General features: G+C 40.9%; 1 protein-coding gene across 10 annotated transcripts in view; it reads right to left on the bottom strand.

The window, feature by feature from the left end:
• dcc (DCC netrin 1 receptor) overlaps positions 1-25,136 on the bottom strand; it is a 418,185-nt gene that overhangs the window by 133,150 nt on the left and 259,899 nt on the right. For all 10 annotated transcript variants that reach the window (XM_087252692.1, XM_087252694.1, XM_087252686.1 and 7 more), the window contains 3 exon segments: positions 23,872-24,159; positions 22,843-22,993; positions 19,153-19,289 (listed from right to left, as the gene is read on the bottom strand). In XM_087252692.1, the coding sequence (XP_087108818.1) occupies positions 19,153-19,289; positions 22,843-22,993; positions 23,872-24,159 (576 nt within the window).

Here is a 25,136-nt window from a genome sequence, read left to right as displayed (position 1 = left end):
CAGACAGACAGACAGACAGCCAGACAGACAGAGAGACAGACAGCCAGCCAGACAGACAGACAGCCAGCCAGACAGCCAGACAGAGAGACAGCCAGCCAGCCAGCCAGCCAGACAGACAGACAGACAGACAGACAGACAGACAGACAGAGAGACAGACAGACAGACAGACAGACAGACAGCCAGACAGACAGATAGACAGACAGACAGACAGAGAGACAGACAGACAGACAGACAGACAGCCAGACAGAGAGACAGACAGAGAGACAGACAGACAGACAGACAGACAGACAGACAGAGAGACAGACAGACAGAAAGCCAGACAGACAGAGAGACAGACAGCCAGCCAGACAGACAGCCAGACAGACAGCCAGACAGAGAGACAGACAGCCAGACAGACAGAGAGACAGACAGCCAGCCAGACAGACAGACAGCCAGCCAGACAGACAGACAGACAGACAGCCAGACAGACAGAGAGACAGACAGCCAGCCAGACAGACAGACAGCCAGACAGAGAGACAGACAGACAGACAGACAGACAGACAGCCAGACAGACAGATAGACAGACAGACAGACAGAGAGACAGACAGACAGACAGACAGACAGCCAGACAGAGAGACAGACAGAGAGACAGACAGACAGACAGACAGACAGAGAGACAGACAGACAGAAAGCCAGACAGACAGAGAGACAGACAGCCAGCCAGACAGACAGCCAGACAGAGAGACAGACAGCCAGACAGACAGAGAGACAGACAGCCAGCCAGACAGACAGACAGCCAGCCAGACAGACAGACAGACAGACAGCCAGACAGACAGAGAGACAGACAGCCAGCCAGACAGACAGACAGCCAGACAGACAGCCAGACAGAGAGACAGCCAGCCAGCCAGCCAGACAGAGAGACAGACAGCCAGACAGACAGAGAGAGAGACAGCCAGACAGACAGAGAGACAGACAGCCAGACAGACAGACAGACAGACAGAGAGACAGACAGACAGAAAGCCAGACAGACAGAGAGACAAACAGCCAGCCAGACAGACAGCCAGACAGACAGCCAGACAGAGAGACAGACAGCCAGACAGACAGCCAGACAGACAGACAGCCAGCCAGACAGACAGACAGACAGACAGCCAGACAGACAGAGAGACAGACAGCCAGCCAGACAGACAGCCAGACAGAGAGACAGCCAGCCAGCCAGCCAGACAGAGAGACAGACAGCCAGACAGACAGAGAGACAGACAGCCAGACAGACAGACAGACAGACAGACAGACAGAGAGACAGACAGCCAGCCAGCCAGACAGACAGACAGCCAGCCAGCCAGACAGAGAGAGAGACAGCCAGACAGACAGAGAGACAGACAGCCAGACAGACAGACAGACAGACAGCCAGACAGACAGACAGACAGCCAGACAGACAGACAGACAGAGAGACAGACAGCCAGACAGCCAGAGAGACAGCCAGACAGACAGACAGACAGCCAGACAGACAGAGAGACAGACAGACAGACAGAGAGACAGACAGACAGACAGACAGACAGGCAGACAGACAGACAGACAGAAAGACAGACAGAGAGGAGCTGATGATGAGCGCATCATTAATGTGTAAGAGTGCAGTGTTGAGAGCATGTGCTGCTGCTGCTGCTGCTGCTGAAGCGACTGAGGTGATGAGTGTGATGATTAAAGGCAAACCCACAGCCGATGCTCCGCCACACAATCAAAGGCTCATTTCAGCAGGAAAATTACCTATCGATCGGCTTCATCTCAATAATAGTCTGAGCGCTCGTCTTCAAAAGCCCACACTGATCAGACGTCCAGCTCCGCCATTACTGGAGTCTAATGGATCTGTGATGTTTGTCCACTTTAACCAGGAGAAATGAGCGAGGTGATGCAGAACGGCAGATGAAGAGCAAACAACAACAGACTGAAGACTGAAGCAGATGATGATGTACTCAACAGCCTGAAAACACACTCTACAATTATATTAACATTCCACTAGTTTTGATTGGCCATTGGGCTAGTTTTAAGCTAGTTTTGATTGATTATTTGGGCTAGTCTTGATTGTCTACTGGGCCCGTTTTACACTAGTTTTGATTAGATATTGGGCTAGTTTTGAGCTTGCTAAGATTGGATATTGGGCTTGTCTTGATTGGATATTCGGGTAGTTTTCAACTAGTTTTGACTGGCCATTGGGTTAGTTTTGGGTTTGTTTTGATTGGCCACTGGGCTGGGTTTTTTTGCCCTGATGAAAAATCCAGCTTAAGCCAGCCTAGGCTGGTTGGCTGGTTTTAGCTGGTCAACCAAGCTGGGTTTTTTTAGAGGGGTTTTGGCCACTTCCAGGCTGGTTTTCAGCCATTTCCAGCCTGGTCTTAGCTGGTCAGGCTGGGAGATGAACAGCTAAAACCAGCCCGTCCAGCCTAGCCAAGTTGGGAGTCCAGCCAAAACCAGCTATGTCCAGCTTAAACCAGGCTGGTCAAGCTGGTTTTAGCTGGATTTGGCTGGTCATTTTCCAGCCTAGCCAGCTAAGACCAGGCTGGAAATGGCTGGAAACCAGCCTGGAATGGCCAAAACACCTCTAAAACCAGGCTGGTCGACCAGATAAACCAGCCAACCAGCCTAGGCTAGTTTAAGCTGGATTTTTCAGCAGGGTGGTTATTAAGTCTGGCTTTGATTGGCCATTGGGTTAGTTTTAGGCTGGATTTGATTGGCCACTAGGCTTGTTTTGTTCGTCAGTTGGGTTAGTTTGGGGATAGTTTTAAGCAAATGTTTATTGGGCTAGTATTGATTGACCATTTTGCTTGTTTTGGGGTAATTTTGACTGGCTATTGGGCTAATCTTTATGAGACATCAGGCTGGTTTTAAGCTAGTCTTGATTGGACATCAGGCTAGTTTTAAGCTAGCTTTGATTGGCTGTTGGGCTAGTTTTAAGCTAGTTTTGATAGGCCATTGGGCCAGTTTTGAGCTAGTTTTGATTCGCAATTGGCTATTTTTGATTGGACATTGAGACAGTTTTACACTAGTTTTGATTGACTATTGGGCTAATCCTGTTTGGAAATTGAGCTAGCTAGCTTTGAATGGATATTGGGTTTGTTTTGATTGGCCATTCGGGTAGTTTTAAGCTATTTTGACAGGTCATTGGGCTTGTTTAGGGATAGCTTTGATTGGCCCATGGGCTATTTCTTATCTAGTTTTGATTGCCCATTGAGATTGTTTTGGGATAGTTTTGATGCTCGTTGAACTAGTTTTGATTGGATATTGGCCTTGTTTTGATTGGCCATTTGGAATAGTTTTAAGCTAGCTTTGATTGGCTTTTGGGCTAGTTTTAAGCTAGATTTGATTGGCTGTTGGGCTAGTTTTAAGCTAGTTTTAATAGGCCATTGGGCCAGTTTTGAGCTAGTTTTGATTCGCAATTGGCTAGTTTTGATTGGACATTGAGACAGTTTTACACTAGTTTTGATTGGTTATTGGGCTAATCCTGTTTGGAAATTGAGCTAGCTAGCTTTAAATGGATATTGGGTTTGTTTTGATTGGCCATTAGGGTAGTTTTAAGCTATTTTGACAGGTCATTGTGCTTGTTTAGGGATAGCTTTGATTGGCCCATGGGCTATTTCTTATCTAGTTTTGATTGCCCACTGAGATTGCTTTGATTGGCCATTTGGACTATTTTTAAGCTAGTTTGATTGGATATTGGGCTAGTTTAAGCTAGCTTTGATTGTCCATTAGGTTAGCTTTGATTGTCTATTGAACTAGTTTTGGGCTAGTTTTTATTGGCCATTGGGCTAGTTTTAATTACACATTAAGCTAGTTTTGGGATAATTGTTGTTGTCCATGGGCCTAGATTTAGTCCAGCTTAGATTGTCCATGGGGCTAGTTTTGATTGGCTTTTGGGCTGATTTTGAACTAGCTTCGATTGGGCAGTGTGCAGATTTGTTGTGAAAACCTGGCAACCCTACAGATGCCCGCTGAGCTACTATAACACCTGAGCAGCCGCAGCTGTAGTACAGACGCCCCGCCGAGCCTCTAAAATACATCCGTCCTGTGATTCTCTCTAAACCTGAATCAAAGGCAGACTAAAGCCCAGCGTGATCCACTAAGCATGCTTGATCAATATCCCGACACGAGCTCTCAGCGGCGCTTTGAACAAGGCAGAAATGCAGACGCAGCACATGCAGGCCCGCGGCCATTCCCTTCCATCAAATTAATTACACCGCCGCCGTTCTACACCATTAGCTAAAGCGCTTTCTTTCCAACAATCACACACACACACACACAGACACACACGCAGAGCGGAAGCGGCCGCTTTAATCTGCATGTCGGACGCGTCAGCATCGATACGTCATTAGCTGCATGTATCTTTATCTGCGCTGTATTGCACTAATTAAGCACAAACGATTTCCATTAAAAGCAGGGCGTCTCTCCATCACCTGAGGCCATGAGCTCAAACACCAATTACAGCGGGTTAAAAACCAGCAAACATCTGCCATGATCCTCTCACACACAGCTGAACACACACACACACACACACACACACACACACACACACACACACACACACACACACACACACACACACACACATCTAATAATACTGCGCAACATTTACTTCAGGATGGGTTTAAACCTGTATCATTGCTAATGTTCTGTTTTTATCCTCATTTAAGCTCAAGTTGTAGTGTGTAGTTTCCTTCTGTTATTATTATTATCTCTCTCTCTCTCTCTCTCTCTCTCTCTACACCTTTAAAAGTAATATATACTGTTCATGTAGGGGCGTCACAGTGGCTCAGCGAACAGCACTGTGGGCTCACAGCAAGAAGGTCACTGGTTCCAGTCCAAGCTGGGTCAGTTGGTGTTTCTGTGTAGAGTTTGCATGTTCTCCTTGTGTGTGTGTGTGTGTGTGTGTGTGTGTGTGTGTGTATGGAGTGATGATGAAGAGGATATTAGAGATGAAGATGGAGCTTCACACAGGTGAACACATGAGGCTCACATTTACATCACAAAAGACGGAGAAAATAAAGACTCCTGCTGGGGCCCATTCACACAGAGACACACACACACATCTGCTGTGCCCATCTGTGTGCGTATGTGTGTGTGTGTGTGTCTCAGGAGAGAGTCAGTGACAGCCTGTCGTGCTGCTGTTGACATTTAAACCCTACATGTCTCCCAGTAGACATGTGTGTGTATGTGTGTGTGTGTGTGTGTGTGTGTGTGTGTGTGTGTGTGTGTGTGTGTGTGAGAGAGGCCTGTCACTTTTAAAGTGTGTTAAAGATTGTGATGTTTGTCTCAGTAAGTGTTTGTGACTCTGTGTGTGTGTGTGTGTGTGTGTGTGTGTGTGTATGTCGGTGTGTGTGAATATAAGTGTGATTGTATGTAAGTATGTGTTTGCATGCATGTTTGTGTGCTAAAGAATCTCTGAGTGTGTTTGCCTGTTCATATGAAAATGTGTGTGTGTTTACATGTATGTGTGTGTGTGTGTGTGTGTATGTAAGAGTGTGTGTAACTGTTTTGTGAGTTCATTTATATGTATGTGTGTGTTTATAAGTGTGTGTGTGTGTGTGTGTGTGTGCACATGAGTGAGATTGTTTGTGTGTATGTGTGTGTGTTTGTGTGTGTATGTGCACATGCGTGAGATTGTTTGTGCGTGTGTATATGTAAGACTGTGTGTGTGTGTGTGTGTGTGTGTGTGTGTGTCTGTGTGTGTGATTGTTTGTGTGTGTGTGTGAGTGAGAGGCCTGTCACTTTTAAAGTGTGTTAAAGATTGTGATGTTTGTCTCAGTAAGTGTTTGTGACTCTGTGTGTGTGTGTGTGTGTGTGTGTGTGTGTGTGTGTGTGTGTGTGTGTGTGTGTATGTCGGTGTGTGTGACTATAAGTGTGATTGTATGTAAGTATGTGTTTGCATGCATGTTTGTGTGCTAAAGAATCTCTGAGTGTGTTTGCCTGTTCATATGAAAATGTGTGTGTGTTTACATGTATGTGTGTGTGTGTGTGTGTGTGTGTGTGTGTGTATGTATGTATGTAAGAGTGTGTGTAACTGTTTGTGAGTTCATTTATATGTATGTGTGTGTTTATAAGTGTGTGTGTGTGTATGTGCACATGCGTGAGATTGTTTGTGCGTGTGTATATGTAAGATTGTGTGTGTGTGTGTGTGTGTGTCTGTGTGTGTGTCTGTGTGTGTGATTGTTTGTGCGTATGTATGTGTATACAGTAAGTGTGTGAGTGTGTGTGTCAGTGTTTTTGTGTGTGTTTGCAAGTGAGAGTGCACGTGCATGTGTGTGTGTGTGTATATATGCAAGAGATTGTGCGTATGTATATGTAAGTGTGTGTGTATATGTGTGTGCGGGAGATTGTTTGTGCGTATGTATGCATATGTAAGTGTGTGTGAGTGTGTGTGTGTGTGTGTGTGTGTGTGTGTGTGTGTGTGTGTATGCGGGAGATTGTTTGTGCGTATGTATGTGTATGTATGTGTGTGTGTGTGTGTGTGTGTGTGCATCAGGGAAACTGGTTGTTATGACAATAAAAGCTCATTTCAATTTTGTATTGTCAAACAATAATGCATAATTTATGAATCTAGAGACAGCGAGGGCAGAAATCAGCCATAATCCTCCACTCACGGGCTTCAGGATTAGAACACACACACACTAATTACACACCACTGTTTACACCACAATAAACACACACACACACACTGATTAACCCAAGCGTGTGAGTGTGTGGAGACTCATTTTCAGGATTGACAGACGTGGAGAGAGAACAGCACTCCTCTGACACTGTCAGTTTAGACCAACTCAAAACACTTGAGATTTGTTAAATATTTACAATAAAAATGCAATAATAAATAATATAATCAATAAAAACATTTAAAATGAAGATTAATTAAACTGAACATGAAAACAATAAATGAAAACAAAATAAATAAACAGTTCAATTAACTTAAATCAGGGGATATACAGAACTTCTTATGCTTAATTTAATACCTTTTACAACCTTTTTAATACCTTCAAAAAAAATATACCAGCTGCAACTGTAGTGGCGTACATGAAATCTCTTTCCAAATGGAGTAACACACTGCAGATAACATATGCAGTCAGGTGAAGCAGAGGGATTCATCAAGATGTCACAATAGGCCTTTGTCCATAGTGTTTAATCAATGTCATATATGTCATCAATGCCAATAGCCGCTCGTCTAAGAACAGTTTGGTACGGTTACACTTAATTCTTCACTGAGCAGTGCCGGATTAACCAATAGCCCTTATAGGCACAGGCCCAGGGGCCCGTGCGCACTTGGGGCCTCTGTGAGGGAAGGAAAAAAGCCAATTTCAGAGTGTCTTTTTAGGCTAAGTGTAAATAGCGCACCTAGTTGGAATAAGCTGTTCATGGTTTACGCCCATCACTGCCTGATTGACAGAGACAACATGAGTTAAGAGTGAATTAGAATTACAGCGTGAGTGGAGTACCACGTAAAGTGCACAGCAGAACATCTTCGATCATCAACCCGGTTCGAATCCACCATCTGCTGAACTCATGCTACTTTAAGTTATACATTATTACTTAAAGTTATACATTACAAACACACTTTAAAATTATATATATATATATATTTGTACTATAATGTATGTAGTAGTGTTTCAGTGATCTTGAACAAGTATACTAAAAAACATGAATTTTCACAAATTTTATTAGTATTTTTTTCAATACTTTGAAAATAAGTTATATCTTTGTATATATAGCTTATACTATATATATATATATATATATTCATTTAAATATGTGGGCAACAAATTAAAAATTCTTATTATTTTAAAATTATTATCTTATTCTTTTTTTTTTTTTTAATTCAACTAAAGGGTTGCGGTCGGGTAGGGGGCCATACAAGACAATGTGCCCAGGGGCCCCTGAGTTCTTAATCCGGGCCTGCCACTGAGCCTGGAATAACGAAGCACGGTTAAAAACCATTCTAGGCACGGTTAGACAATAGCCCCTTTCACACAGTGATCCCGGTAAATATCTGGAAAATTTCCGGAAAGACTTTACCGGTATATTGAAAAAAGCGCTGTTCACACAGGCGAGGACGTTACGGAATTTTTCCGGAAAAGAGCATTCACACATCCATTCCAAAATACCGGTAAATTCTGACATCATTCACCACAAATGAGCTTTAAACGGCTGCGCTTGTGTTTGTAAACATTTGACTAATTTACAGACTCTGTGGATGATCAATATTGTGAACAACTTTCGCAGGATCACTTTCGCATGTCGAGATGTTCATAATATGTGTGTGCAGGCGCTCACAGGCTGTTTCACAGGCACACGCAAAGCTTGAAGGTGAAAACAACGGCTTATCATAAGCATCTCATCGATGATTATTTACACAGTTGGCATTAAGAAGAACATATAAACGTGATCTGACTAACTTCTAGCAGCGAAATGTGTCTGGAAAAATATTCAAAGGCTTTTATTCTCATAAACCGCGCGTACATGAATGCGTCTCACTGTTGTGTTTGGCTAAAGCAGACGTCTCACGTCAGCACGTTCTAGACGTGCACGCGCTTATTACGGCAATCTTCCTTCTGCGTTCACACAGCGCAGCATTCCGGCAAATTGCCGGTAATGTTACAACTTCTCTTTCCGCAAAATAGCCAGAACGAATTTACCGGTATTTTCAAAAAGGACCTGTTCACACATACAACCTTTCCGGAAAATCGCCGGTAATTTTCCGGAAAGGTCTGTATGTGTGAAAGGGGCTAATCGTGCTGAACTGTGTCGATAAATTCTGTGCCCGGGCTCGAAATGATCCATTTTACACCAGTGCTCCCAACTTTAAATATTTAGGAGCACCAAAAAAAAAAAAATGCAGGAGCACCACCAAAAATGAATGAGCACCACCAAAAATGAATGAGCACCACCAAAAATGAATGAGCACCACCAAAAATGAATGAGCACCACCAAAAATGAATGAGCACCACCAAAAATGCAGGAGCACCACCAAAAATGAATGAGCACCACCAAAAATGAATGAGCACCACCAAAAATGCAGGAGCACCACTGCAAACTATATTGAGGGATTTACTGGATTTGAAAACAACATCAATCAGGACAAGCAAAAAACCTGAAACAACTAACTAATGCTGTGATGACTTGACCAAAATGTATGTGTAATAATTATTAAATAGTAATGATGACGATGATGACAATAATACCAACATTTCTCATGATCAAGCAGCCTTGAATGTGTTGGGATGTGAGTTATGTGGTATAAAAAGTCTGTCTGTTACTGTTATCATGAAAAATAAATGTATGGTTTGCATCAAACACAAATGAAGCATTGCAGTATGGAATATGATTTTGCACTATTGTTTTTATATGCATGTCAGTTTAATAAATAATATTTCTGCTACAAAACAAACAGAATATTTTAATAAATGATTTAATTCAATGCTAAACAAGTTAAAAACAGTCATGAGTAACTAAATAGAATAATATACACCTCAAGAAAGAATGGACAAAAGGAAGGAAGTCAAGTCTCACTTCTGCCTCTTTAAAGGTTTGGGTTTGAGTTTGTGTGATTGTAAATGCTCAGTCTCGTTATGAGCTGATTTACAGTTCTCTGTATTTGTGGAGCAAAGCAGGCGAGTCGGCCGGCCCCAATATATGAGCAGGCAGAGCAAGATTCTCCCGGTGACCACCTGCACAATACCGCTCTTTGTTATGAGCTGCATAAGTTTAAACTTAGTAAAGACGAGCTTCTTTGGCAATGATGTGTACACTGTTAAGGTTTACATTTAGCAGAGATTAGCGCTGAACACGCAGTGAATGCAACACATCGAGATTCAGGCACCTTCTCCAAAAACACTGGATTGATCTCGGCTGGCGGATCAACATTCACCACATGATCACTCTCATCAGTGTCATTATTTGTAACTTTAGGTGGGGTTTGCAAGTCTGTTCAGCCGTTTGCATTTCCCACGGTCACAAAAGCTCACTGTCATTTGACAGCCTTGAGTGATCAACAGCTAATATAACCCAAAATAGCAGCAGGGACACTACAGGTCACACTGCTACCTTTATATACAGTCACACAAATGCCCCCTAATGTATTATGAGGTCACATAGATTAAATTTCGGGTGCATGTGCAACCAAAATGGTCACAGTTTCGAGCCCTGGTGTGTTGACGTCACGGCTCTGTTGTTAAGCACTCATACCACCTCACATGATATCAGGTCCTACTCTCAACATATAATAAATCCATGCAAAGTTCACAGTAAAGGCCTGCGCTTGACACTAATTCTACATTTATATAATAAAATGTGATTGAAAATGTAATGCCTTGTCTTTTCAATAACTTTTCAATGCCCTTAATTTTGGCTACCTTTTACAACCCTGCCGACACCCTGTAACTTAGGCCCTGTTTACACTGTCAGGTCTTGATGGCCAATTCTGATTTATTGCCTATATCTGATTTGTTTGCCTGTCTGTTTACATGTTGTTTTAATTGTGACCCATATAAAATTCATGCACTTACACTTGCCAAACCGTTTACGATGTCGCGCATGCATATAGGCAGGTTCCAGCATCTGCGCCACACTAGCCACGATGGAAGAAATTGTCTTGTTTTCAGCTCTGCGAAATATGCGAAGTGTAGTATAAGCAGTGAATGGTTCAGTCCAGATTTACCCCCATGCAGTTTATGTAATGGTATGGCCCTGATGTGTGTGTGTGTAGTTAAAGATGTAGCCTTTGCCTGTGTGCGCACTGCTGTTAGAGAGAACATGTGTAGCCCGCAGTGCGTGTATTAATAGCGACAATTGTCAAAAACCCATAATAGAGGCTCTAAATAGGGGCTTCAAAACATAAATAAAAATAATAATAAAATAAAGCAATAATATTACAAATGAAATTCACATTTAAATAAATAAAAACACCAAAAATATAAATAAAAAATAAACAAAATAAAAATAAATCACACTGAATTTACTATATCTGCCCATCCGCTATAGTGCAAAAACACACACAGACACACACACACACACTCAGTTTAATCTGTGAATGGATCAGGATTACCGCTCTTGTCAGCTTTTTAAATGTTTTTTAGGAAATTTCTCATGTTCATCTTCATCAAACTGCAGCTCAGAGCGCATTAAACTCTCCAATCACACTGGATAAACCTGTCTGAGAGAGTTATTCTTCATGACCTCTGCCTGACACACACACACACACACTTACATCACTGACATACAGATCACACACACAACTCAAACACACATCTATATAAGAATCTCACATACACACAAACATGCATGCACCCACGCACGGACACACACACACACACACACACACACACACACACACACACATATATACACAGATCATTAATCGGGCTATTAAAGGGTAATGATAAATAATAAATTTAATAAATAGTAAACATTCATTATCTCTCAGTCTCAGAGAGAAAAACACACACACACACACACACACACACACACACACACACACACACACACACACACACACTTCATAAACAACACTTTAGGAGCCCTAAAGAGTCTGCACACTAGTGCACTAGTGGAACAGACAGAGCCCGCAGTATTCATACGAAACATCATTTTAGAAAAGCCTGAGACTGATATTCAGCACTTTCATTTGATTTTACAGGCGTCTGTCTCAGTCTGCTTTATTATTATTTTTATTTAGTGTACACTATTAAACTGCTGTACGAACCCGAGCACCCGGAGGAAACCCACGCCAACACGGGGAGAACATGCAAACTCCACACAAAAACACCAACTGACCCAGCCGAGGCTCAAACCAGAGACCTGAGTGCTGTGAGGCGAGAGCACCACACCACTAAGACACCGTGACGCCCCGTTTACCCCTTGCTGGTTTCTTATTTTTGTGCATGTTCGTCACACTTCAATGCTTCAGTTCATCAAACAAAAGTAAATATTAGTCACAGATAACACAGGCAAACACACTATGCAGCGCTGCAGTGTGGAGAAGTGTTTAAAAACGGCACGCTGTGTTCACTTGTGTTATCTTTGACTCTATTTTTTATTATTCAAGGCATTTATTTTTACCTGCTCTTTTAAAACTGCTTCACAAAGACATTCAGCTTGTGTGTGTGTGTGTGTGTGTGTGTGTGTGTGTGTGTGTGTGTGCATAGTTAGTGCTGAAAACAAGAACAAATATCTGCCAACTGCGTGCAGAAATTAATTAGATTTAACTTCAGTTTATTTCTCTGACCCCATTAGCAGAGCTGTCTTCTTGTTTTAATCATAAACTCAACATGTGTAATGTCTTTCAAAAGCAAGCCTTTAATATTAATACTTCTGCTTTAGATCTCGGTGCGGTGACCTAACCTAATGTTCCTCGAGGAGAGCAAATCAAGAAATAATCTGATTAGCAGAAAGAGCATGATATATTTATTCATCATCATCATCTCTCAGAACAGGCGTCTGTGGAGAGTGCAGGAGAAGCGAAACACTATAATGCACATAAGACTTCTAAAATTACAATCTTGAGGAACCAATTAAAAGTTTCTGACAACACACGCGCACACACACATACGCACACACACATACGCACGCGCACAAACACACTTGTGTTTGATTAGAGGAGTGGCAGGTGTGATGTCAAAAATAACTGTGTACGTGCCATCTGTCTCTATACGTTACTTTATTTCAAGAGTTCACACTTAGATACTGTTTGACAACTTGTTAGGAAGTTAGCAGGTTTGGCATGCTGTTCCGGGAGAGAACCATGAGCTCGGAGATAGTTGAGCCCAGGGCTCCCGCCAGGTCCATAAAGCATGTGAGAAGAGTACGAGATCAGGTGTTCTCGAGAGCTCCCCTCGGCAAAAGAGGAAAGGAGGAGAAGGGGTGGATGGGGGGTTTCTTTGGAAAACGAAGATAAGGGAGTAGATCTTAGCTAGGTTACTTATAGTGAGTTTGGGTCAATCCGATTGGCTAGCCAATGAGTGTAGATGAGTGGCCAGCTGCAGTCAATCATATCACGTGCTCCTCTTGAAATTAGTTTGTGAAACTTCATATAACCAGATAAAAACCCACTGAGATCGACATCTCATTTACAAGGGTGACCTGGCCAAGAGGTCCACAACACACCACTTATGAAAAGAAAAATAACATTGATATTAATTATGATCATGTTAAAATACACTTTAGCTGTTCAGCTATAGTACATTATCCATTCATTCACTTTCTTGTCGGCTGAGTCCCTTTTATTAATCCAAGGTCGCCACAGCGGAATGAACCGCCAACTTATCCAGCAAGTTTTTTATGCAGCGGATGCCCTTTCAGCCGCAACCCATCTCTGGGAAAGGTCCACACACACACTACGGACAATTTAGCCTACCCAATTCACCTGTACCGCATGTGTTTGGACTGTGGGGGAAACCACACGAATGCAGGGAGAACATGCAAACTCCACACAGAAACCCGTCAAGGGTACATATTAGTAACTAAAAAAATACTAAAGTGTTCCTCTTCAATTTTTTAGGTACTCTTATATACTTTTGAGAGTACCAATATAGACCCTTCAGGTACAAATGTGTACCCTTTGAAAAGGTACCAGCCCAGTGACAACTCGAGTACCTTTGTTTTTTTAAAGTGTTTGATATTCTGCACTGAAAGTGACAGCAGATCAATAAACTCACGACAACTTGACAAATGTTGCAGCTGTTGGACAACATCATGTACTTTTGAGGCTTTTTAGTCAAGAATGTAGTAGTTTAGATCAGAGCGACGCAGTTTATTTATAAGGACAGTGGCTATTTTACATGTGTATCATTTCTGAGGGACAGCGCATCTGTGGACATCAGCCTGTCATACTGAGCAGAGCAAAGAGGGTTGACGCTCCGCCACAAGATGGCGACAGAGACCGCATAATAAGCCCTCAGAGGTGAAACACTCAGTGTGATTTCAAACTACAGCAGATCAAATCATTATTAAACAGGTAAGTGACATTCTGAGTCGATCTCTATGTTGTAGTGCTGTATTTAAACCATAGTAATCTGCTAGTGTTTGCTTTGCTTTGGGAGTTTATTATTGAGATCTCCTGACTGCAGCAGAGAAACACTGGGAAATCTCTGTAGACTGATGGCATTTCACGCTGTTCAGCCCTATAATCTTACAATGTGAGCACAATCTGCTGTCTTGTCTTAACTTTAGACATTACACTAGAGAATCATTTAAACACTAGCTCTACAGTGTCGTGAGCAGCGGTTTTTGCTGTTCTGACGTCAGCTGCAGATGTGAATGAATGGCAGAAGAAAATAGTTTATCATACAAAAGGGTTTTTCGACTCTTCCTGTTTGATTTTCACTTTATATACACAATTATGCCATCGAACTGTTGTATAAACGCAATATTAGACTTGTAGCAGTGTGATACAGCTGTATATCGTCACTGGTGGGACACTAAGGCACAGTGGCTGTATATATATAGTGGTTAGTAATAAATTATAACAATGCCTGTCAGGGTTAGGGTCTTCATGTTAAGGTGTACTTTTGCCGCGTTTACACACACTAGCACACATACATCCACACATGAGCTGGAACAGTGCTGATACTATTAGAATATACTATATACTAGCATAATAATCAATCAAAGTCAATAAAACAAACCAAGCAAATTGATCAACCAGTCAGTGAATGAGCAAACAAATCAATTAATCAATCAATCAATTAGTGAATCAATCAACTAATAAATCGATCAAACAAAGTAAACCGATAAAGCAACCAGTCAATGAATGAATCAATAAAATAATTAATGAATCAATTACCTAATCAATGAATCAATCTGTGACTCAATCTACTAATCAACTAAACAAACAATCAAACTGAGCATACTGATTAATTAGTTAGTCAGTCAATCAGTCATGTGAATGAATGATTGAATGATTGAAGCAATTAATCAACCAATCAATAAATCAATCAATCAGGTAATCAATCAATCAATCAATCAATCAATCAATCAATCAATCAATCAATCAATCAGTGCAGTAGTGTGATATCTCTAGTGGAGCAGTGCTTCAGTGTGTGTTTCTGAGCATCTTCATCTGGTGTTGTTCTGCAGGTGTGTGTGGGTGTGTGTGTGTGTTTAAAGCGTTCAGGGATAAACTTTGCTTCCAACTAAACTCCTGAGAAACTCCTGTTTGTTGATCTGATTCTGATTTCCATCATTTTCATCTTGTTTTCAGAGTTTCTGCATTTGATCAGCGACTCTTTGAAGATCAGCCTTCTGTTCTGCTGTTTATTCTCCATCCGCCTGAATATTTACTGCTGTTACCTCAGGTTTACTGCTGTTACCTCAGGTTTACTGCTGTTACCTCAGGTTTACTGCTGTTACCTCAGGTTTACTGCTTCTGTGACGTCAGTGAATCGTTCAGTAAAGTCCAATCGTTCATGTTCCAGATCCTGATTGGTTGCTGGTAAACACTCCCTTTCATGCTCAAATCGGATTGGCTAATCACAGATCAGATGTGTTTGTGTTCATTCTCTTCTCACTTTAGGTTTAGCACATAAAGTTAATGATAATATTACATATTTCCTTGGTTATTAGCCGAATTAAAGGTTTACAGGTTTTATAAATGAATGATTGGAGAAAGGAAACAGAACAACACAATTTTTGTAATAATTGATAATAAATGTTAAAACTAAATTAGTAAACTTTAATAATTTAAGATTTCAGTTAACAATAAAACCAGATAATTCTATAACTGAAAGCCGCACAGCCTAATAAAACACACTTCACAGTTAAAGAATGACTTACATAAATGATATAAAGGCAATTCTTCCTCTTTCAATAACTATAAACGGCAAAGTCTTGTTCTGCCGGATGAAAGATTGTGTTTTAATCATAAGAAGCGGATGATTTTTTTTAAGTCTACTAGAGAATGTGCCGAAAGCAGAAAGGCTGATCTCCGCAGACGAGGCCGCGGCTTCAATTAAACACACACCTCTGGCAGTAAAAAAGAAAAAGAGAAGCGCTTTCTGTAGATGAAGATGAAGCCGCTCCTCAGAGACCATCACAGCGAACATCTCCGACAAAATCAAGAGAGTTCAGGAGGAATATCATTCACTTTAACAGCTTTCATCATGTCAGAATCACTGCTGAAAACTGCAGCCCTCTGCTATATTCACTTATCCATCTTCAGTGCATTGGTGTGAATCCAGAAGTATTTTCTATGCAATGATGTACAACAAATGTAAACTTTACAGTAGAAGGAGTGCATTATTACTGTAAAATAATGCAGAATGCTTAAATGTGATAGAGAACACCTGATTCTGTTACTAAATGTTACACTATAAAGCATAACAATAATATAGTTGACAATAACAGAGTTGACAATAATAGAGTTCACAGGGACAGAGCTGATGATAACAGAGTTGACGGTATGGTAGCAAAGTTGATGGCATGGTAACAGAGTTGACGGAATGGTAATAGTTGACGATAAGTGAGTTCATGGTACCAGAGTTGACAATAACAGAGTTGACAGTACGGTAACAAAGTTGAGGGAATTGTAATAGTTGATGATAATAGAGTTTATAGTAACAGATTTGGTGGTAAAGTAACAGAGTTGAGGGAATAGTAATAGTTGACGATAATAGAGTTGATAGTAAAGTAACAGAGTTGACGCCATGATAACAGAATTGACGGAAGGGTAATAGTTGATGATAATAGAGTTGATGGTGGGCAATTATTCATCATCATCATCTCTCAGAACAGGCGTCTGTGGAGAGTGCAGGAGAAGCGAAACACTATAATGCACATAAGACTTCTAAAATTACAATCTTGAGGAACCAATTAAAAGTTTCTGACACCACACGCGCACACACACATACGCACACACACATACGCACGCGCACAAACACACTTGTGTTTAGCAAGAAGGTCGCTGGGTCGCTGGTTCTAACCTTGGCTCAGCTGCTGTTTCTGTGTGGAGTTTGCATGTTCTCCCTGCCTTCGCGTGGGTTTCCTCTGGGTGCTCCAATTTCCCCCACAGTCCAAACACATGCGGTACAGGTGAATTGGGTAGGCTAAATTGTCCGTAGTGTGTAAGAGTGTGTGTGAATGTGTGTGTGGATGTTTCCCAGAGATGAGTTGCGGCTGGAAGGGGATCCGCTGCATAAAAACTTGCTGGATAAGTTGGCGATTCATTCCGCTGTGGCCACCCCGGATTAATAAAGGGACTAAGCCGACAAGAAAATGAATGAATGAATGAATGAATGAGTTGACGGTATGGTAACAGAGTTGACGGAATAGTTATAGTTGTTGATAATAGAGCTGACAGTAAGGTAACAAAGTTGGCGGTATGGTAACAGAATTGACGTGATAGTAAAGGTTGACGATAATAGAGTTGACAGTAAGGTAAGAAAGTTGAGGGAATGGTAATAGTTGATAATAATAGAGTTTATAGTAACAGATTTGGTAGTACGGTAACAGTTGAGGGAATAGTAATAGTTGACGATAATAGAGTTGACAGTAAGGTAACAGAGTTGACGGTAAGGTAACAGAGTTGAGGGAATAGTAATAGTTGACGATAATAGAGTTGACGGTAAGGTAACAGAGTTGAGGGAAAGGTAACAGAGTTGAGGGAATAGTAATAGTTGACGATAATAGAGTTGACGGTAAGGTAACAGAGTTGAGGGTAAGGTAACAGAGTTGACGGTATGGTAACAGAGTTGACGTATTGTAACAGAGTTGAGGGAATAGTAATAGTTGAAGATAATAGAGTTACAGTAAGGTAATAGAGTTGATAGTACGGTAACAGAGTTGACGGTATAGTAATGGTGGACGATAATAGAGTTGATGGTAAGGTAACAGAGTTGACAGTATGGTAATAGTTGACAATAAGGGAGTTCATGGTAACAGAGTTGACGATAACAGAGTTGACGGTATGGTAACAGAGTTGACGGTATGGTCAGAGTTGAGGGAATAGTAATAGTTGACGATAACAGAGTTGACAGTAAGGTAACAGAGTTGACGTCATGGTCAGAGTTGAGGGACTAGTAATAGTTGACGATAATAGAGTTAACAGTAAGGTAACAGAGTTGAGGGAATAGTAATAGTTGACGATAATAGAGTTACAGTAAGGTAACAGAGTTGATAGTACGGTAACAGAGTTGACGGTATAGTAATGGTGGACGATAATAGAGTTGATGGTAAGGTAACAGAGTTGACAGTATGGTAATAGTTGACAATAAGGGAGTTCATGGTAACAGAGTTGACGATAACAGAGTTGACGGTATGGTAACAGAGTTGGGGGAATAGTAATAGTTGACGATAACAGAGTTGACAGTAAGGTAACAGAGTTGACGTTATGGTCAGAGTTGAGGAAATAGTAATAGTTGACGATAATAGAGTTGACAGTAAGGTAACAGAGTTGACGTTATGGTCAGAGTTGAGGAAATAGTAATAGTTGACGATAATAGAGTTGACAGTAAGGTAACAGAGTTGACGGAAGGGTAATAGTTGACGATAAAAGAGTTGACAGTAAGGTAACAGAGTTGACGGAAGGGTAATAGTTGACGATAAAAGAGTTGACAGTAAGGTAACAGAGTTGACAGTATGGTAATAGTTGACAATTATAGAGTTCATGGTAACAGAGTTGACGATAATAGAGTTGATGGAAACAGTTGATGATAACAAAGTTGATGAGAACAGAGTTGATGATAACAGAGTTGATGATAACAGAGTTTAAGGAATGGTAAAAGTTGACGAAAATAAAGTTGATGGTAACAGAGTTGACGATAACAGAGTTGACACTAAGAGTTGATGGTATGGTAACTGTTTGACTATAACAGAGTTGATGGTAACAGAGTTGACGGTAACGAAGTTGACGGCATGGTAATAGTTGATGGTAACAGAGTTAACAATAACAGAGTTTATGGTAATAGAGTTGACAGAGTTGATTACATAGTAACAAGTAATAGAGTTGATGGTAACAGTTAACAATAATAGAGTTGAGAAAGAGAGTTGACAATAACAAATTAACAGTATAGTAATTGAGTTGACAATAATAAAATTCAAGGTAACAGAGCTGATGATAACAGAGTTAAAGGTACAAGTGTGTGTGTGTGTGTGTGTCTGTGTGTGTGTATGATGAGAAAATGATCAGTTTTGTAAGATATTTCCAGATTTACTCACCCAGTACAGCGAGCTCGCAGGACGCAGAGATATTCTGCTGTTTGTTGTGAGCGATGCAGGTGTAGATTCCCGAATCGTCGTCCGTGACGCTGCTGATCAACAGGTTACTGCCGCTCAGGAGAGAGTATTTCTTAGAGCTGAGAGAAAAACACACAACCATTAGAAACGCGCACACACTCACATGATTTGATTAGATTGCATTAGATTTGATTACATTCCATCACAAAAGATTTGAGTCGATTACATTTGATTAGATTATATTCGATACGATTAGATTACACTACATTAGATTAAATTAGATTAGATTACATGCAATCCTATTCACTGGATTACATTAGATATGATTAGATTACATTTAATTGCATTTGATTATATTCGATTTGAGAAGATTACGATTGATTAAATTTGATTAAATTTGATTACACTAGATTACGTTTGATTCTATTACATTTGAGGAGATTACATTGCATGTGACTTATTTAGACTAGATACAATTCAATTAGATTACATTAGATTTAAGAAGATTCAATTTAATTTGATTCAATTGCATTATGTTCGCTTCAATTAGAATACATTAGATTACATTAGATTAGAATACATTCAATTCTATTCACTAGATTACATTAGATTTGATTAGATTAGATTCTTACAAATCTTACGTTTGATTCGATTACATTAGACAAGATTAGATTGCATGTGATTGAATTAGACTACATGCAATTCAATTAGATTACATTCTATTTGATTACATTTGATTCAATTAGATTTGATTAAATTTGATTAGATTACATTCGATTCAAGGAGATAAAATTTAATTTGATTCAATTGCATAATGTTCGATTCAATTATACTCTATTCGAGAAGATTACATTTGATTCCATTCGATTACCTTAAATTACGTTCGATTCAATTACATTTGATGAGATTAGGCTGCATGTGATTAAATTAGATCACATGCGAGTCGATTACACTAGATTACATTGAGTTAGATTACATCAGATTTGATTACATTCATTAATATTAGAGTTGATTGAATTGCGGGTGAGGCAGTGGCGCAGTAGTTAGTGCTGTCGCCTCACAGCAAGAAGGTCGCTGGGTCGAGCCTCGGCTGGGTCAGTTGGCGTTTCTGTGTGGAGTTTGCATGTTCTCCCTGCGTTCGCGTGGGTTTCCTCCGGGTGCTCCCGTTTCCCCCACAGTCCAAACACATGTGGTACAGGTGAGTTGGGTAAGCTAAATTGTCCGTAGTGTATGAATGAGTGTGTGAATGAATGTGTGTGGATGTTTCCCAGAGAGGAAGGTGTCAGCTGTGTAAAAACGTGCTGGATAAGTTGGTGGTTCATTCCACAGTGGCGACCCAGGATTAATAAAGAGACTAAGCCGAGAAGAAAATGAATAAATGAATGACGCTTTACTTCACAGCAATGAACTGCATTTCAACACATATTTAAATGCTAAACATAATATTTAGCTGCTATCTAAGGGTTTCTGCACATGCAAAATCTCAGGAATGACACATATTTAAAAAAGCAGTGCTCCTAATGTGCCGTTACATTTAATTTACATTTAACTCTGTGCTTCTACTCTACATACACTGAACGCTCAATAAATGCAAGATACGAGCATAATAAACACTAAAATAAGACACAAAGTACGAGTATCACAGGCCTACAACAACTATAAACAACCAAAACAAAACTTTATAATGGTGATGGTATTAATGTGATCTGCCTGAAATCTGTTGAATCTATTAGTATGTAGTGAACAGATTTCAGATTATAATTAATCAGTGTTTTGGGCTAAAATGATCTTAAATAGTCTTTAATATGCAAGAAAAATCTCTGAGCCTCAGAGTCTATCTTCTGTAAATCACAGGATAATATATCACAGTCATTATGTTTTTGCTCAGAATCTAATTAAATGAGGAGGACACTCTCATGTACAGAGAAGTGAGAGCTGCTAATTCAGTTTAATAAAGTTCATTAATGAAGATAATTAAAGCTCTTGTAATGTTGCTCATCTGTGGCCCTGATATTGTTTACTACATGACAGAAAATGATGATGATCAAGTGTGTGTGGTGTGCGTGTCTGTTTGTGGATGCATGCAAGGGTGTGTGTGCATGTCTGTATGTGTGCATCCATATCTGTGAATGTGTGTCTGTGTATGCTTGTGTATGTCCGTGTGTGCATGTGTGTGTGTATGCATGCAAGTGTTTTTGCATGTGTATGTCTGTCTGTGTGTCCATATTTGTAAGTGTGTGTCTGTGTGTGCGTATGTATGCGTGCACGAGTTTCTGTAAGTGTATGTCTGTGTGTGTGTGTGTGTGTGTATGCCTGCAAGGGTTTCTGTGTGTGTGCGTATATCAGTGTGTGTCCATATCTGTAAGTGTATGTCTTTGTGTGCATGTTTATACGGGCAAGTTTTCATGCGCAGGTCTGTGTGTGTGTGTGTGTCCATATCAGTGAATGTGTGTCTGTGTGTGCATGTGCATGTCTGTGTGTGTGTCTATATCTGTAAGTGTATAGCTGCGTCCCAAATCGCATACTTATGCACTATTCTACGCTATTTTGTAGTATAAATAGTGTAAGTAGTGTGTTCATACTGAAAACTCTAAAAATAATAAGTGCACTTTAATTACCCGGATGATGCACTCATTCAGCCGCTAAATTGAAGTGTGTAATGATGGACACTTCACGCACTCAACGACCGCAGGTTTGCTTACGTAGCGGAAGGGGCGGAGCTATCAGACGCACATGTTGAATAACTTTATTTATTTTGGATGGTGAAAGCAAAATTCTCCTACGAGAGTGATTTTAGCGCCTCCCGATGGTGAATGCGGCAATACTCACGGCAGGTATTATCTGATAATTCGGTCGTTTATTTCACTGATTTGGCAACCGTCAAACGTCATCAGGGAAACGGTTTGAATTTCCGTTTAGTAAAAACACATTAGTGTGCCATTTGGGACGCCACGACATACATATACTATCCTGTTGAGTGTGTAAGTGCATAAGTACATAGTGCATGAGTGCATAGTGTATAGTGTGCCATTTGGGACGCAGCTTATGTCTGTGTGTGTGTATGCCTGCAAGGGTTTCTGTTTGTGTGTAAATGTGCACATATCTGTGTGTGTGTCCATATCTGTAAGTTTGTGTGTGTGTGTGTGTCTGTGTTTGTATGTGTGTGTGCAAGGGTGTCTGTGTGTGTTTGTGTGTATATCAGTGTGTGTGCGTGTCCATATCTGTGAATGTGTGTCTATGAGTGTGTGTATGTCTGTCTGTGTTGCGTATCTGTGAGTGTGTGTCTGTGTGTGTTCATAAGTTTGTGTGTGTGTGTTTGCATGAAAATGTGTGTGTTTATGTTCATTTGTGTGTGTGTGTGTGTGTGTGTGTGTCTGTGCGTGTGTGTGTGTGTGTTTCAGTGCGTTTTGTGTGTGCCTGTGTGTTTTTGTATGTGTGTTTGTGCTTGTGCATGTGTGCCTTGTGTGTGTGTGTCTGTGTGCTTGTCTGTGTTTGTGCATTTCATTGTGTTTGTGTGTAAATGTCTGTGTGAAAGTGTGTATTTCAGTGTGTGTGTGTGTGTGTGTGTGTGTGTGTAGGTTTACGTGTGTGGGTGTTTGTCTTTTTGTGTTTGAGTCTGTGTACATGTGTGTGTGTGTGTGTGTGTGTGTGATGAAGAGAGTATAAGCGCACCGGCTCTGGATGAGCTCGTTTCCTCTCAGCCAATAGAAAGCCGGATTGGGGAAGCCGGAGGCGGAGCATTCTAGAACAGCATCTCTGCCCTGGAGAACAGAGACCTTCTGCGGCCTCTGGAGGAACACCAGACCCCGAGACACTCCAGGCTCTACACACACACACACACACACACACAGAGAGAGAGAGAGATACAGTTTAGAGGACACACACACACACACACACACACACATTCTAACATTGTCATCCCCTGTGGTGTATTATACTGTACACACATACTCATACACATAAAGAAAGCATACTGTAAACACACACACACACACATTTAGTGTTTAGCAGACACTAGTATTTAGTACACACAAACACACACTTACAAACAAAAACACACACGTATGCACACACATGGACACACACACCCTCACACTTTCACTCACACAGAGACTTATACACAGACACGCACAGACTTTATGACCATATAAACACTCATGTATGCACGCGTGCAAACACACACACACACACACAAACACACACGCATGCATGCGCACACACACACACATGCACACACACGCACACGCACATACACACACACACACACACACACACACACACACACACACACACCCTGAGCTTTTGTTAATTTGACACAATGCTCCTGTTCTGGTTTCTGCTTCTCTGTGACCCCTAAACACACACATCTGCACACACACACACACACACATCTGCACTGTTTGCTGAGCGCCAGCGGCAGCGTTTTCTCCCAGAATGCCCTTCTGCTGTCTGTCTGTCCTCCAGAGACGCTTCCCATCAGCCCTCAGCAGCGCTCAGTCCTGCATCTGATTACACACACACTCTCTCTCTCTCAAGCACACACACACACACACACACACACTCACTCTCGGGTCCAGCAGAGGTTCAGCGTACACTCACACATTCACACACAGACACACACACACACAAATGCCAACACACACACATAGAGAACACACACAAATGTAAGTGTGTGTAGATCTGCTTGTCTCTCTCTCTCACCGGGCAGTACGCGCAGGTCTGCATCTGTGCCGGTGCGGGCGCTGCCAGGATTCTCCGCCAGGCATCGATACGTGGCCGAATCCGGCGGCTGCACCCGGCTGACCTGCAGAGACCCCGAGGGCAGGATGACCACTCTGCTGTCGGGGTCAAAGGTCAAGGGCAGGTCCTCTCGGTTCTTCTGCCAGCGCACCACAGGCATGGGGTCACCCGTCACCTCGCAGCGCAGCAGAGCCGTATCCCCCAGATGAGCAGACACTGACTCTGTGGAGACCAGCACACGCAGAGGACCTGAGGGAGAGCACACACACACAGAGACACACACACACACACAGAGTTAGAGCCATGGACATATATACATAAACTATATACAACAATATTAATACAGATACATACAGATAAAGATGTAGAAACATATATAGATATAGATATATAGACATAAACATATATGGATACAGATGTACTGCATAGATATAAACATGTATAGATATAAACATATAAAGATACAGATATATAGAAATATAGATGTGGATATGGATATAAATATTTATAGATATAAACATAGGCATAGATATATAGACATAAACATAGATATAGAAATATAGATATAAATATTTTGTAGTAGTTATAAAAATAAAGACATAAAGATATAGATGATATACATTCACAAAACACTTTTTATATATCTACATACAGATATACAGTAGATGTAGAATCACATATATATATATATATATAGAGAGAGAGAGAGAGAGAGAGAGAGAGAGAGAGAGAGAGAGAGAGAGAGAGAGAGAGAGAGGGAGGGAGAAAGGGATGGATGGATGGATGGATGGATGGATGGATGGATGGATGGATGGATGGATGGATGGATGGATGGATGGATGGATGGATGGATGGATGGATGGATGGATGGATGGATGGATGGATAGATAGATAGATAGATAGATAGATAGATAGATAGATAGATAGATAGATAGATAGATAGATAGATAGATAGATAGATAGATAGACAGACAAACAAGTATTAATATATAGATAAAGCATATAAATATATATATATATATATATATATATATATATATATATATATAGTGCAAATTACAAGGTTTTATTTTTGATGTGATCAAATCACGCTTAATATTTGGCAGCACTAATGTAGATATAGATGCTATGAGCTGATACCTAATTCGCAAAAAGAATCTAACTAGGAACCTAAAAAACACAAGCAGCAAAACAAATCTGAAAGATTTATTTAACTGCATAATAAT

This window comes from Danio rerio, chromosome 5, assembly GCF_052040795.2.
Source record: "Danio rerio strain M-AB ecotype USA chromosome 5, GRCz13ab, whole genome shotgun sequence".
Lineage (NCBI taxonomy): Eukaryota > Metazoa > Chordata > Actinopteri > Cypriniformes > Danionidae > Danio > Danio rerio.
Note: the sequence above shows the minus strand (reverse complement) of the source record. Positions and strands in the feature narration are given on the sequence as shown.